This window comes from Mastacembelus armatus, chromosome 5 (genome assembly GCF_900324485.2).
Source record: "Mastacembelus armatus chromosome 5, fMasArm1.2, whole genome shotgun sequence".
In the NCBI taxonomy this organism is placed as follows: domain Eukaryota; kingdom Metazoa; phylum Chordata; class Actinopteri; order Synbranchiformes; family Mastacembelidae; genus Mastacembelus; species Mastacembelus armatus.
The window spans coordinates 11,336,125-11,350,283 of record NC_046637.1 but is presented as its reverse complement, the minus strand read 5'-3'; the positions used below and the strand labels follow the sequence as shown (position 1 = coordinate 11,350,283).

The following is a 14,159-nucleotide window of genomic DNA, read 5'->3' as shown; positions in this document are numbered from 1 at the left end:
TGGATCATTTATAAATACTGCCACTTAGTGTCAAATATGTGTCTCTCTAAGGCATAAAGGATGAAGTCTGGTCATTTGACTTTTTTTTTTTTTTGAGACATGAAGTCAACCAAGCCTGAATCAAGATCTCTGATTGTGCTGTCACCTTACAATGTCTCCTCATCATTGGTGTCTCATTAATTCTACATGGGCTACAGCTCTATTCTCTAGATGTTCAAAACTTTCTATTATTGGCCTTTTATCATCAAAGACATTTAACATTATCCCGCAATTATAAATAATAAAACTAATTATGGATGAATTCCTGGACTGCTCAGTGTCACGCTGTTACTAGAGCACTTAAACACAACAGAGGCCTTGATGATTATTTGAAAAACTGTGCTTTACCTATGACAAGTCAAAATGTCTGCTGAGAGAAAGCAATTTCTCTGTCATCCATGCTGTGTCAAGAGGAAAGTAAGTGACCTTGAATTGAGGTTATTTTGTCAAGGGAATTAGTGAAGTTTAAAGGTCAGAACTGCTCAATGAAAATCCAGTAAATAGATCACATAATCATTCATTGCTTTTAATCTTGTATCGCTCTGTCTTGAATAGCAATGATGAAAGAATATGTGAGTTAGCATATCATATCATATCAAATAGTAAGCACACATATGGCAAACACAAACTCTCTCTACATATAGTACATACCAGTAAGCAATTATCATGGGTGAGATTTTGTTTAAAGATCATTAAGTTTTCTATTTGTTTTAAAATTTAAAAAAATGTTGTGCTGTGCATGTGACACTGGCTTAAAGCATGGTATGAGTGCAAAGGTGATTGTACACACTATGTAGGTGTACTAACAGTGGTCCTATATACCATTAAATTTGGCCATCATAGACACAGCAAGTGTGTGCCAAATAACCGAAAGGAAAAGATTTCCAACTCTAGTACTTAGAGCAGAGTACATATGTATGTGGGTGCAGGTAACAAAGTGGGATGAGGTAAGGTCTCAGTGGATTAGTGAACAACCTCTAGAGGACACAATGAGAGGCCATCAAGAGGAGGAAAGTGGAGAGGACAGATTAATGAAATATGAATGTGTTTACTGACTAGCTGTCATTGCAGCCTACTGATGGTTGAGGCATATTAAAAATACACACTGTGGCTGATGGCTTCACCTACACATCACCAATCCCAGCCATCTTCAGACGCACACTCTAATCAGCATACAACTCATTGCAATCACAATCACCCACAGAAATTATCATCATCATCACACTCTTCATCACCATCATCGCCTGTTCATCTACATCATCGCTTTCATCATGCAACAGAATCACGCCGCTGGAGGAAATTGAAGTTGGCCAGATCAATAAATACAATATAAAATTAAATTGGCTTCCAAGATGAGGTGAAAATGTGAAAATGAGTGTTTGGAGGCAAAGGGAGAGGTAATGCTCTCCAGTCAAAACAATCAAAAAACACATTTTGGACACAGAAGCAAACAATGTGGTGAGACCGCTGCTTCATGATGGATTTAAAAGCGAGTTAAAAGAGGTGAGGCTTTGATGTGTCTCCTGCATCTGTGTGTATGGCCATGACATCATTTCTGCAGTTTCTAATCATGGAGAAAGGCAGACAGCTTTTGCAAGAGCACTGTAATGGAAACACAATTCACCTGCTTTAATAAGAAAAACATGACACCTGCACTTTGGCCACACAGAATGCCTCCACTTCCCCTGTGACGACACAACCTAACCACCTGCAAACAGATCAGAATGTATCTCTGCTCTTTTGAAGTTTTATCTTTACTCAGTGAAGGTGATTCGGTGCATGGCAAAACTCCATCTGTTCATTTCAATATGAATGGACATGTAAGTTTGGTGCTGCTGGAGCGGCAGAGATGTGAAATTGCGGATGGCATGCATAGCAGCCTTGACACGCAGGGTTAATTCAAACCGCCTTTGATGTCTGTCTGTGTATGAAATGGGCTGGTGGTCCAGAGTTCACACAAATACACACCAGCACATACATACATGGTTGAGGATGCATATACACATGTTGTAATAATCGCAACAAAAACTCAAGAATTGACTCGTGCATCCAAATGAATGCAAGCAACACAGGAGGCACCTTAGCTAAGAGCACAAACTGTATAGCATCAAAACACCAATGAAAGTTCAACTGTACTGTGTCAGTGAGTCATAAAGCTAATGCACTCTTTAGGATTTAACTCCTCAGCATCCCAAAACATTTACTCACATGCCATCCACATCCACGCAACAATGGGAGCTAAGCTGCCTGTAGGTAAAAACAGAGTGCCAGCTTACGCTCACAATGCCTATGTAAAGCAGATGCTGCAGCTATACGGCAATGATAGAATGAAATGGTAACTCAGATAACTTCCGAGTAGTCAGTGATCAAATATTTATTTACATTCTGCAAAGTTCAACAGCTTTTAATCATATATATGATTTCAAAATTTCAGTTCAATTGCATTAAGCAAACATTTGGCTTGAATTCAATTAAACCAGCTATCAAGGGGCAGTACAGTGATGAATAGCAATGGGCTCATGAAAGCATTGATTTGGATTTATGGTATCATATTTTTAAACATTTAAAAATGCTGGTATTACATGGCACAAATCATAGTGCTATTAACAACATGCTGTGTTGGTTAACAACCTAACGCATACAGAAGTGATAAACAGTAACAAAAAGTGTACAGTAATTTTGGTTTGGAATTTTCTTATTTATCTCTAATGTCATTCCATTTTACTGTGAAATCACAGATCCATGGAGGTAATGATGTTCTGTTTGTTTCTCTTCAGTCAAATGTGTGATGGTTAGTCTTAGGCATTTTACTATCTCCTGATTTGAGCTGTATCGTTATTTTATTTTTTAGCAATAACAGTAGCCCTTACACAAATATTGATGGTCAAAAATGGCATGACCCATGTGTCAAGTATGTGTATTAGTAGGCATGGGCTGGTATGAGATTCTGACGGTATAATAACCTTAAGCAAAAATATCACGGCATCGCAGTATTGCGAATACAGTTCTTAAATGTGTTATTTTTAAATGTCTGGGAAGACAATATATTTTATTTTTAAGAAACATATAGAACATTTTGGAACAGCAAACATGTCAGGTTAAATAGTTCAAATAAATAAATTACAGCTACATTTAATTATTGTACTAAATCGCAGAAACGTAGTACTTTAGTCTGCTCTGTTAGCTAGTTAATTAGCCATCTTTTCTGCCTCGGTAGCAAGCCAAATAGTATTCATTTAAACAATGCTAAACACTCACAGCTTTACTTTGAATTTAGCGAAGAGTGATGGGTGGTGCTCCCGTAGATGGGATATCATATTTGCCTCCTCAAGCAGCCACTCTTTTTAAACATGTCTTACAAGTTGGATATCCTTCCTCCTCCATTTGGTTAAATGTTGATGGAAACATGTCCTGTCTCATAATTCCATGCAGCTTTGACAACATTCAACCAAGACTGCAATCTTTCCCTGGATATTGTGAAAACAAATGAAACATGTTTTCATGAAATATTGTATAGACATGTTATATATGAATATTTTTAAATGAGCAACAATGGCATTCCTTCATTACAAAACCAGAAAATTCTTTTCATCTTTCTCTCAAAAAATATCTCCTGTTGCAAAAGAGTAGTACAGTATGTACTGTAAAGGATTTGAATCCTGCATCTGTTTACTGGTGTAGTATACATGCACATACGAGCACATGCGTGAGGATATGCGTAACACAGCAATTGTAGCAGTGGAGCACAAATCCCATCAAACAACGGAGTCCTGGGAAAAGGGCCAGAAGCAGAGCTAAGAGCAAGTCTAACTTAAAGCCAAAGAAGGGGGTGGGGTTGAGTGGAGAGGACAAGCTTCTCTTCAAAAATATATAGAAGGAATAAAGCAGAAGAAACAAATTTAGCTTTGAAATAAAAAGATGAGAGTGGCACTTCTGAAGACTTCTCTTAGATGGCAGTAGAGAGTCATTACTGCCTACATGATCAAAAATTCAAATGCCTTTCTAGGACTACCACAGCAGTTGAATGTTTGAGGACCACCCACCGCTGTGGCAGACCGATTAAACTTATTCAGAACTGTGACCAATCAATTAGACTAGTGCAGGTGGAGGAGGAAGAGGAAGAGAAGGACAAAACCTCAGACTCCAGAACAGTGAAAATCTTTCACATGCCAACACAAACACCCATAAAAAAAACAAAAAAGAAACAAATACATTTTGTTCACAATGGAAATAAAGGTCACACCTACCACTTCACACACAGAGTAGCCCTCCCTCTGCAGTGGAATGAATAACACACTTCACACCTGGAATTTTCTAGGGCATCATGCCACTCTACATTACCACTGCAACCCACTCAGGGAACTGTACCCAGTTTTTTCTCTCTGTCAAGCACAGATAGCACAGAAAACATGTCAGGTGCTCTCTAAAACATCAAACAGACAACGGCAGAAAATTACACAAGCATGCACACACACACTGCAAATAACATTGTACAGAAATGAAGACAAGGAGAAAAGATTTGCAGCGTAGACAAAATAAAGCATCTTCCTCTGACAGGGCTGGTGCTTTAGCGGACCTCTAATCCTATTTTGATACCTCATGTTATAATGTCTTCCTTTAAATAACAGCAAGGCTTTCTTTTCTCCTGCAAAAAAAGCCAGTAGTAGCATGAATGCATCCGCCTTTTGTTTTCTTGGAATTCATAAAATGACAATTAGTTACACAAATCCAGTCCCCAAATGGACTACAGTGAATGTCAATGACATTCAGAGACTCTGACCGTCTCAGTTTGTTCTGCGCTGGCAATAAAGAGGCTATTTCCCCCCAGTGGGCCTGTTACAGCTCCATCCTAGTATCCCACTGCAATGGAATCAACAAGCATACACACAGTGATATACTATAAGATCTTTTATAATGTGACCAGAGAAGCTATAAAACCTTGTGCAAGCAGCATGCACCATGTAGCACTGCCTCTTTAAGCCCTGCATTATCGATTTCGATCAGCAGGTTTTACTCTAAGACTGAACAGTCGAAACCTGAAGAAGGTTAAAATATGTACATGTATATATACAAGGCTGAGACAGGAACCGAAATATCCAAAACAAAATATTTCTGAGCCAAGATGCCGTATAAAATAGTAAACAGAATTGTACTAAAATAATTTCCTCAGGGTTTTTAAAAAATATATGATTAGCGGTTCATTTTCAGTTCAAACTCAAAAATACTATTCTGTAGGTTTTGAGATGGTTTAACACAAAAATATAGCATATTGGCAGTAAATTACAATAAAGAAAAAAAATAACATGAAACTGGAGACACTGACACTATACATAATCTGGTTCTATATTTTCTAAATTGTCACATTTTTAGTGCTAAGCTTTTTCCAAGTAATTCCTTCAAGCCAGGATATCTGCATGCAAGGCTGCACTGTGCAGATATATGAATTTTCAATTATGTAAAGACCAACCAATGCCAGGCCATCAAGTCAGGGAGCTGAGGAATCCTTGTAACTTTCCCCAGTGTCAGGAAACCAATAAAAAGGCAGAAAAATAAATACCATGTGTTTGTCTGCCTTTCTGTTCTCCTGTCAGAACCAGTCTGAGTAATGGTGCTGACCAAATCCTACACTGCTTAATGTTCAGCTTGTTAACAGTTTAATGTGATTCTAAAGCCCACTGTTATTTTATTGCGTGTTTTATTTTGGTTTGGTTTGGGGTAAATGCACAGTTAATGCTGAAAAAAGGTTCCGATAACATGGGTTCCAAACAGAATAAAAAGTGAATTGCTTACAGACCGTGTCTAAGCTTTCATGACCCTGTTGTATAACCCTGACGAACCTCACTCTTGGGACCTGCTAATGGGATATTTGAACAGAAATGCAGTCAGGTTTGAAAATTTGGCCCTACATCCACCTGGACATTCAAATGAATATATAACTACTGGATAAAAAGACTGTATCATTTAACTTTGATTCTTATGAATCAGCTCAGCACTATTACCAAAGCATGCCCTTTTGACTTTAGCAGTACATGAAAATGCAAAGCTTGCTAGACCACATAAACAGGGGGCATGCCAATACAAAAACAGAGCTCTGTTTAATGAAAAACAAAAAAATCGTTCCTTAAGTTTTGTGAACTTTTTTGGAAGACAGTGCAATATGGGCATTTCTAAGATTTGATCCTTAGGGGGCTTAGCCCTCACTATTGTTGCTGATAACAATACCTAGTGTTGTGGCTGTGTATTGCAGAATGTTGATAGTACAAATATACTGTAAATACAAACAATCACATATGTGATGAACCAACATAATCTCTGCTCATTACATGCTACAGTTACAATATGAATGCAGTCAGTCATTAATGAAGTATTTTAAAAAGTAAAAATTATACTTTCAATAAATTTTGATAGTTTGATAGTTGATTGTTTTAGGGAAGCTGAAATGACAGACAGGGAGGCTAAAGCCCCCCTAAAAAGGGTCTAGAACCACCCCTTCAGTGCAAGGGAAGCCACTCCGTTGTAGAAGCACAGCCCCATTGACTCATAATTCCCATAATTCTCCTCTAATAAACCTCCATAGACTTATCTTACAGTCTCACATTGGAATTTAGTTCTTGCTTTAATGATGGCATCACTATTCCATTGGTGTTTTAAATCTGGTTGTAATATAACAATAAGTACATTTATAAAACTAATAATTTTGCCAGATTTTCTTATTTCCCATTAATTGAAATTCTAAAATAGTAGCTATTTATGAGACTGCTATTTTATTAGACAAAATACCTAGAGTTCCACATTTACTTTGGTACTACAAACAAGGCTTGGTGTTGTATCTGTAAATGTGCATTGTTCTATGTTTCCCAAAGTGGGGAATCTAAAAGTATCTATTTGGCACCAAGATGATATATGAACCTTTTTGCTATTTTTTGCTCGTTGTCTTGTCTTTTGTTTTTGATATAACACCTAGCCCTAATGACCATTTTAAATATCTGTTTAGCGTCAACTCACTTCAGTAGTGGCAAATCAATTATGTAAGTGCACATAATCATTTACAAACTATAAAGGTGGTGACACGAATGGGTTCTGATGTAAAAAGAGAGACATACATTTGTTATTCCTAGGAAAACAAAATTTTGGTATGAGTAAAGTAAAGAAAAAAGGTGTACCTCATTTTTGGGGTTCTGAAATGTTCTCTTTGCTTTGAAAATGAAAATAATTAATTTCCTTAAAGGCAGAGAAACTTTTGTTATTACACCTCATGACAAGATTACACATTTTGCTGCTGTTGCAGATGTTAATATAAAAGTAATTAATAAATCCTCAATTTTATTATATGTAAAGACCTCAGCAGACCTAAGCCATGGTGTATAGGGATGTGTGTGACACAATGACAGAGGGATACTTAACATAAGCCATCAGGAGAGAAATCCAGAGCCAGAGAGTAAACTATCTATCCGGCAGAAAGAGCCTGTGCTGTTTCACACAGTCAGATAACAAGCTGCTGTTGTGTAAGGTCCAGGCCAGAAGATGGAGGGGGAGGGAGGAAGGAGAGCTGAGATGAGGTCTGAGTGCAGTTTCCCTATCTCTCTCCTTTAAAGGTAACTGCTCATGGTAGTAGGAGGGACTTTCAAGTTTTCCTGTAAACTGTCAACAGGCATAAGGAGCTTTAAAATCAAAAAACAAATGCCACTGATCAGCCTTCACATTATTGTCCTCTGATGGATAAGTAAGGAGAGAGAGGTGAGGCTGAGCTCAGCTCAACAAAATGAGAAGAGGGGTTGGGAAGTGAGAGCAGGGGTGATGTCAACTATGGCAGTGGGCATATGAGCCAGATCATCACAAATTTCTGCAGTCAGCGATAGTGAGTAAATCCATCAGAGCACTTTATAAAGATACGTTTGTTGAGGCCGGGTGTCTTCGCTGTGAGTAACATATTTTTTCCAAGAAGAGGAGGGGGGGTTTGGAGAAGCATGAGACATTTGGAAATGTATTCTGCCTACATACAACACCTCCCTCAAGTCTGGAAACATACCTGTGCTGATCAAATAGAACCAGAGGTTCCAGCAATGTCAACAATTAAAAGAAAAAACTTGCAGCACACACATACGCACGATCGTGAGTATGCACATGCGCACTGTAAGGACTAGAGGCAGGAAGGTATGTGTGGAACTGAGATAAACCTGGAGACAGCATGTGGTCAGCAGACTGACTGATGTAGCGTTGACCGCACAGCACAAAAAGACACACCAGGCGAAGGGCAACAGTGACAGAAGGAGAGTAAAAAGCAGAAGCTTTTGAAGCTCATATACAAACTGTTCCTGAATTGTTCCACTTTGCTTTCATATGTGGATATATAGATGTGCACCATTCTCAGTTTTTTTAGTAATGAAGAGCAGCAAACAAGAGGAAAACGCAGTAGCAGTCATGTACACTAGTCTAAATTATTCATGCTGATTAGACTCTTCTTATTGAAATGAATTTGAGTGTTAAACATATGTTGCATGGCATTGCTGTTTAAGAGGCTTGCAAAATTAAAGCTAAGGAAATTGCCCTGATTCTGTGTGCATGTGTGTATAAGATAGCAGTATAACCAAGTACTCTGACTCAACTGCTCCATTTAAGTACAGTTTTGAGGTGCCTTACGTGAAATTTTCCATTTTCTGATACTTTATGCTTCTACTCCACCACATTTCAGAGGGAAATATTGTAATTCTTCCTCCACTACATTTATTTAACAGCTGTATTTACTTTTTAGTTGTGTAACAGTTTTTGGCTTGTGACCCTTTAAAAAAAAGCTGTGTCTAGTTAGGACTCCATGTCACATTTCAGATGTCTCTGAGTTGCAAGCTGTTTCACCAGAGAGGGATTTCCCTTTTAATGTTTTAAAAGGTTTAAAAAAAAAAAAAAGGAAAGATTATAGAAAAGCTAAATGCTGAAAAAGCTGCAGTCAATCTTTAATCCTTCATATTCATCTTGTGACCCTTTGGAAGGGGCATGGGACTAAGCTACTTGCCAATCACTAAATGTCTATATAATAATAACAATAATCTTCATCACGGGAGTCAGGGAGCGTTCTGACATTTGTACTTCAAGTACAGTTCATTTTTTCCAATCATATATTAATCATATTTTTACTTTTACTCAGGAAATTAAAGCTTTAAGCATTTAATTTACTTATGTAAAGTATTAGAGAACCACTAGTTTGAAAACCCCTATGTGTATATATACTATAGTTATCTTACAGCTACAAAAGGTACACAGCAAACATGTGTACAACTTATGTTTAAATATGTCCATAATAATATTATCTGTCTGTACCTCTGATAAACCATCAAATCACTGGCATGACAGTACGTGGGTGTGTGCTCATGTGTGCCTATTAAAACTGTTCTGAGTAAGCCCGAGGACATGGAAACAACGCCAGTGTCCACTGCCGCCTCTCATCACCACATACTGTACCGTCTACATCAAACACAGCAGCACGCAGGATAATGAGTAGGATAAGGACTATAAACAGCATCCGTCTGCTCACATTTAAATTTACCAGTTCTCATCCTTCCTCTCTATCATTTCATCCATCTTAAGTAGTCTGACTCTATAAATACACACACAAAACCGCCCGAACATCCATCTCAATTGTCAAGCCATTCTTCATCCTTTCACTCTAAAAAACCCTCCTCCTCCGCTCGAAAAGCCGCCCACTGCCCTTGTCTATCCACGCTCCACACACTTCCATTTCAAACTTCCAACTCCTCCGATACATCACTCACTCTCTAGCTTCCATTCCCTCCCTGAGGAAGAATAGCATCTTGATCAAACTTCAATTAGAATGTATTACAATATGGTTTTAAGCATTTAAATACTGTCATCCTTCTTGATCTGCAATACAGTATACACAAACAAATAGTTAAAATAGTCCACATCTCTGTTGTTTTTTTTGTTTTTTGTTTTTTTTTTTTAAAACGACTGATTCAATATGTATTCAATTATTTTCTGTGCCGCCCTGACCTGGCCTCTCTCTTTCACCCAATACCTTGCTTGTCAAAAAATAAATAAATAAAACCTCAGCCAAGGGAAACTGAACAGACTACATTATATTGAACTTACTTCCTTGTCTCTTTTCCTGTAAGACAAACTCAAAAATAATCTGCACACACTTTACATTTTTTTGTCTGGGAGAATAAACTGCGCATGAAGAGGAAGGGGGCACAGAGGGAGGCAATCTTGTTACCAGCCGGCATAGCCCTGGGAAGATTTCTATCAGACACACGTATAGCGAAGGCATCCATTTAGAAAATGGCTTTTCTAGACATGCTGGGCCATTTAGCACACCCTGTGACGACTCCTATTTGGGGCCATGATAAATGTTCTTTCCCACCCACTTTGCGCACACATTCAGGCCAGCACATACACATGGATGTGCAGCCATATGGGCACCTTACGCAAGACATCACTGGTATGAACATAATATTAAGAGAGACTAGCCTACTGAGAAAACGTCAGCAATCTGTAGTGTAAATTAAATCCCCAGAACTTTAAGCCAACTGAGCACTTAAGGCTGTGTCAATGTCACATCTTAGCTTTTAGTTTCCTTAAGCTAAGGATCACTCCTCTATGAATATCCCAGTTTATACCAAGAAATCTAGACACCACAACATATGAACACTAAACATACAATACATTCCTCTAAATATCAGATAAGATATAGCTGAAAGACTCAACAAAACAATAACTCAATACATTGATTAGGTGACAGACAACCAGTCGTAGCTGCTAATTTATGAGTTTGTTCATTTTGTTACACGAATGCAAACTTACTATCATGGCATCAGTTTTTCCTTTTCGGAATTATACCTGCCATTTATTTCTAAAATCCTAGAAAAAGCTGTTGCTAAGCAGCTATCAGACCACTTACACAGGAATGAACTATTTGAAGATTTCCAATCAGGATTTAGAGCACATCATAGTACAGAAACAGCACTGTTGAAAGTTACCAACGATCTTCTCTTAGCCTCAGATAATGGACTTGTTTCGATACTTGTCCTCCTAGACCTTAGTGCAGCATTCGACACCATTGACCACAACATCTTATTACAGAGACTGGAGCATGTGATTGGTATCAGAGGAACAGCGTTAAAGTGGTTCCAATCCTATTTATCGGACAGATTCCAGTTTGTTCATGTCCATGATGAACCTTCCACACGAACAAAAGTTAGTTATGGAGTTCCACAAGGTTCTGTGCTAGGACCGATTCTGTTCACCCTGTACATGCTTCCTTTAGGATATATCATTAGGAAGCACTCTATTAATTACCACTGCTATGCGGATGACACTCAGTTATATCTATCTATTAAACCTGTTAACACAAACCAGTTAACCAGACTTCAAGCCTGTCTAATTGACATAAAGGCTTGGATGACCAGTAACGTTTTACTTTTAAACTCGGAGAAAACAGAAGTCATTATATTTGGGCCTAAAAATCTCAGAAATAACTTTTCTAAAATTATAGCTACTCTAGATGGCATAGCCCTGGCCTCCAGCACTACTGTAAAAAACCTTGGAGTTATTTTTGACCAGGACATGTCCTTTAACTCACACATAAAACAAATTTCTAGAACTGCATTCTTTCACCTGCGCAACATTTCCAAAATTAGGAACATCCTGTCTCAAAATGATGCAGAAAAACTAGTCCATGCATTTGTTTCCTCAAGGCTAGATTACTGTAACTCATTACTATCTGGATGTCCTAATATCTTAATAAAAAGCCTCCAATTAATCCAGAATGCCGCAGCCAGAGTCCTGACAGGAACTAGCAAGAGAGATCATATTTCTCCTATATTGGCTTCTCTTCATTGGCTCCCTGTAAAATATAGAATAGAATTTAAAATCCTTCTTCTCACATACAAATCCCTTCATAATCAAGCTCCTTCATACCTTAAAGACCTCATAGTACCATATTATCCCAATAGACCACTTCGCTCTCAGAGTGCAGGCCTACTTGTGGTTCCCAGAGTTCTCAAAAGCAGAATGGGAGGCAGAGCCTTTAGCTATCAAGCTCCTCTCCTGTGGAACCAGCTCTCAGCCTGGGTTCAGGAGGCAGACACTCTCTGTACTTTTAAGGCTAGACTTAAAACCTTCCTCTTTGACAAAGCATATAGTTAGGGCTGGCTTCAGGCAACCCTGAACCATCCCTTAGTTAGTTATGCTGCTATAGGCCTAGACTGCCCGACCATTGGTGCACTGAGCTCCCCTACCCTAACCCCCTTCTCTCCCACCTCATGTATATTCCACCATTGAATGTTACTAACCTTGTGCTCTCTCTCTCCCCTAGTTTGTGCTCTCTCCCTCCCTCTCTCTCTCTCTCTCTCTGTACCTTCTGCAGGTGTCCCTGGTCCTGGAGCTGTTTATCGCTGATGTGCAGTTACTGGCCCCACCAACTTGCAGTGTCTATTTGTTGTTTATTGTTGCTGTTCTTTTCTCTCTGCTCTATCCACTCACCCCAAACGGTCGAGGCAGATGGCCGCCCAAACTGAGCCCGGTTCTGCTGGAGGTTTTTTTCTTCCGTTAAAGGGAGTTTTTTCCTCTCCACTGTCGCCAAGTGCTTGCTCATAAGGGAATTGTTGGGTTTTTAGTTTTAGTTTTTGTAAAGTGCCTTGAGATGATTTGTATTGTGATTTGGCGCTATACAAATAAAATTGAATTGAAATTGAATTGAATTAATAGGAAATGCTGCCTATTTGTTTTGACATTTTACAGGTTACAGGTGAAACAACAAATGCAATTATCAAGAAAATAATAATAATTTGCAGGAGAATAAAAATGTAAAAATGAAAATAATCCTACTTTTCTGCATATGTAATGGGTTGTATCATTAAGCCTGTTTATTAAAATGTCTTCTATAGAAAGTAGTGAAAAAAAACATTTACCGGGAAGCAAGTTATTACTGTGGTAAAAACAATGCATGTCGAAGCTTAGTGACCTTACTAAATTATCAGGATTTTTCAATTTTCAAGATTGTTTTTGCAATGGCAATACACGTTTTATTATCAGATGGCAACAATATGCTTTCACCTTGAAACCATGCGTAATGTTATTCTCAAAGTCTACTGATGTTTAGATATCCATACTGCTCAGTGGGAATTTGAAAAAATAAAGCTTTTTGATGGGTAAATATCCTCTGTAATGTTTTGTTTACATTGAAGGAGTGCTACAAATCAACCTCTCTCTATCATGCTTTCTGAGTGCCTGATATCTATTAATGGTCATTAACTTTTACACCAGCACAAGTCATCTCACTTCCTTCTCTCTGGGATCCATCAATGTCGCCACCATGCTAACAGCCATCACACTCACCACTCTTACTGCTAGCATTAAAGCCGCCACAGGCACCGCACCGGCTGGATGAATCACACTCACCCATACAGCCATAATGAAGCATTTATCTCAGGGTGCATTACAAACCCTGGAAGCGCGGTGAACATGCGTACACAGCAGAAATACGATGAAATAGTGTCAATCACACTCTGCTCAACCATCTGCTCTACCACAAGACAGACACTTGTTACACACGGCATTCATACCAGGACACAGACACAACCAACCATATTCTTTGAAATGTGCCCAACTTATTTTTTGGTCTTTTAATCTAATCTAACCTAAATCTAATGTTTTGTAAAGTGAGTGAAAAGTTAGTAAAATTATTGCACTTATTGCACCTTAAATTCAGTGTTTTTATTGGATTTTAGAATATCTTTTTAAAGATCAACATTTTTGGCAGTGCTTGTACAAACACAGTGGCTCACAGACAAACATACAAACACTTGAGAGGTTGTTATACAACCTCACCCAGTTAAATCTTGCTGATTAATAATGCAGGAAAATGCAGTGCGTCACAAGTGAGCATGACATTATCTTACCAATCTCATTTGCTGAGCTCCAGTGACGTGCTGCAGAACCTTTTCCAGCTCCTTCTCAATGCGTCCAGCCCAGTGAATCATTCTGGAATTAAAAAAAAAAAAAAAGATCTTTTCAATCTGCATCCCTCATCATTATCACCTGAGCATGTCATTACCTGAGCATTCATTTCTCTGTCAAGGCCTGTGAGTGTGTATATAAGAGTGACA

The 14,159-nt window shown here is 38.4% G+C and overlaps 1 protein-coding gene across 2 annotated transcripts in view; it reads right to left on the bottom strand.

The window, feature by feature from the left end:
* Positions 1 to 14,159, bottom strand: part of cacna2d2a (calcium channel, voltage-dependent, alpha 2/delta subunit 2a) — a 147,012-nt gene that overhangs the window by 128,103 nt on the left and 4,750 nt on the right. For both annotated transcript variants that reach the window (XM_026307475.2, XM_026307476.2), the window contains exon 2: positions 13,953 to 14,034. In XM_026307475.2, the coding sequence (XP_026163260.1) occupies positions 13,953 to 14,034 (82 nt within the window). The remainder of the gene's footprint in view (positions 1 to 13,952; positions 14,035 to 14,159) is intronic.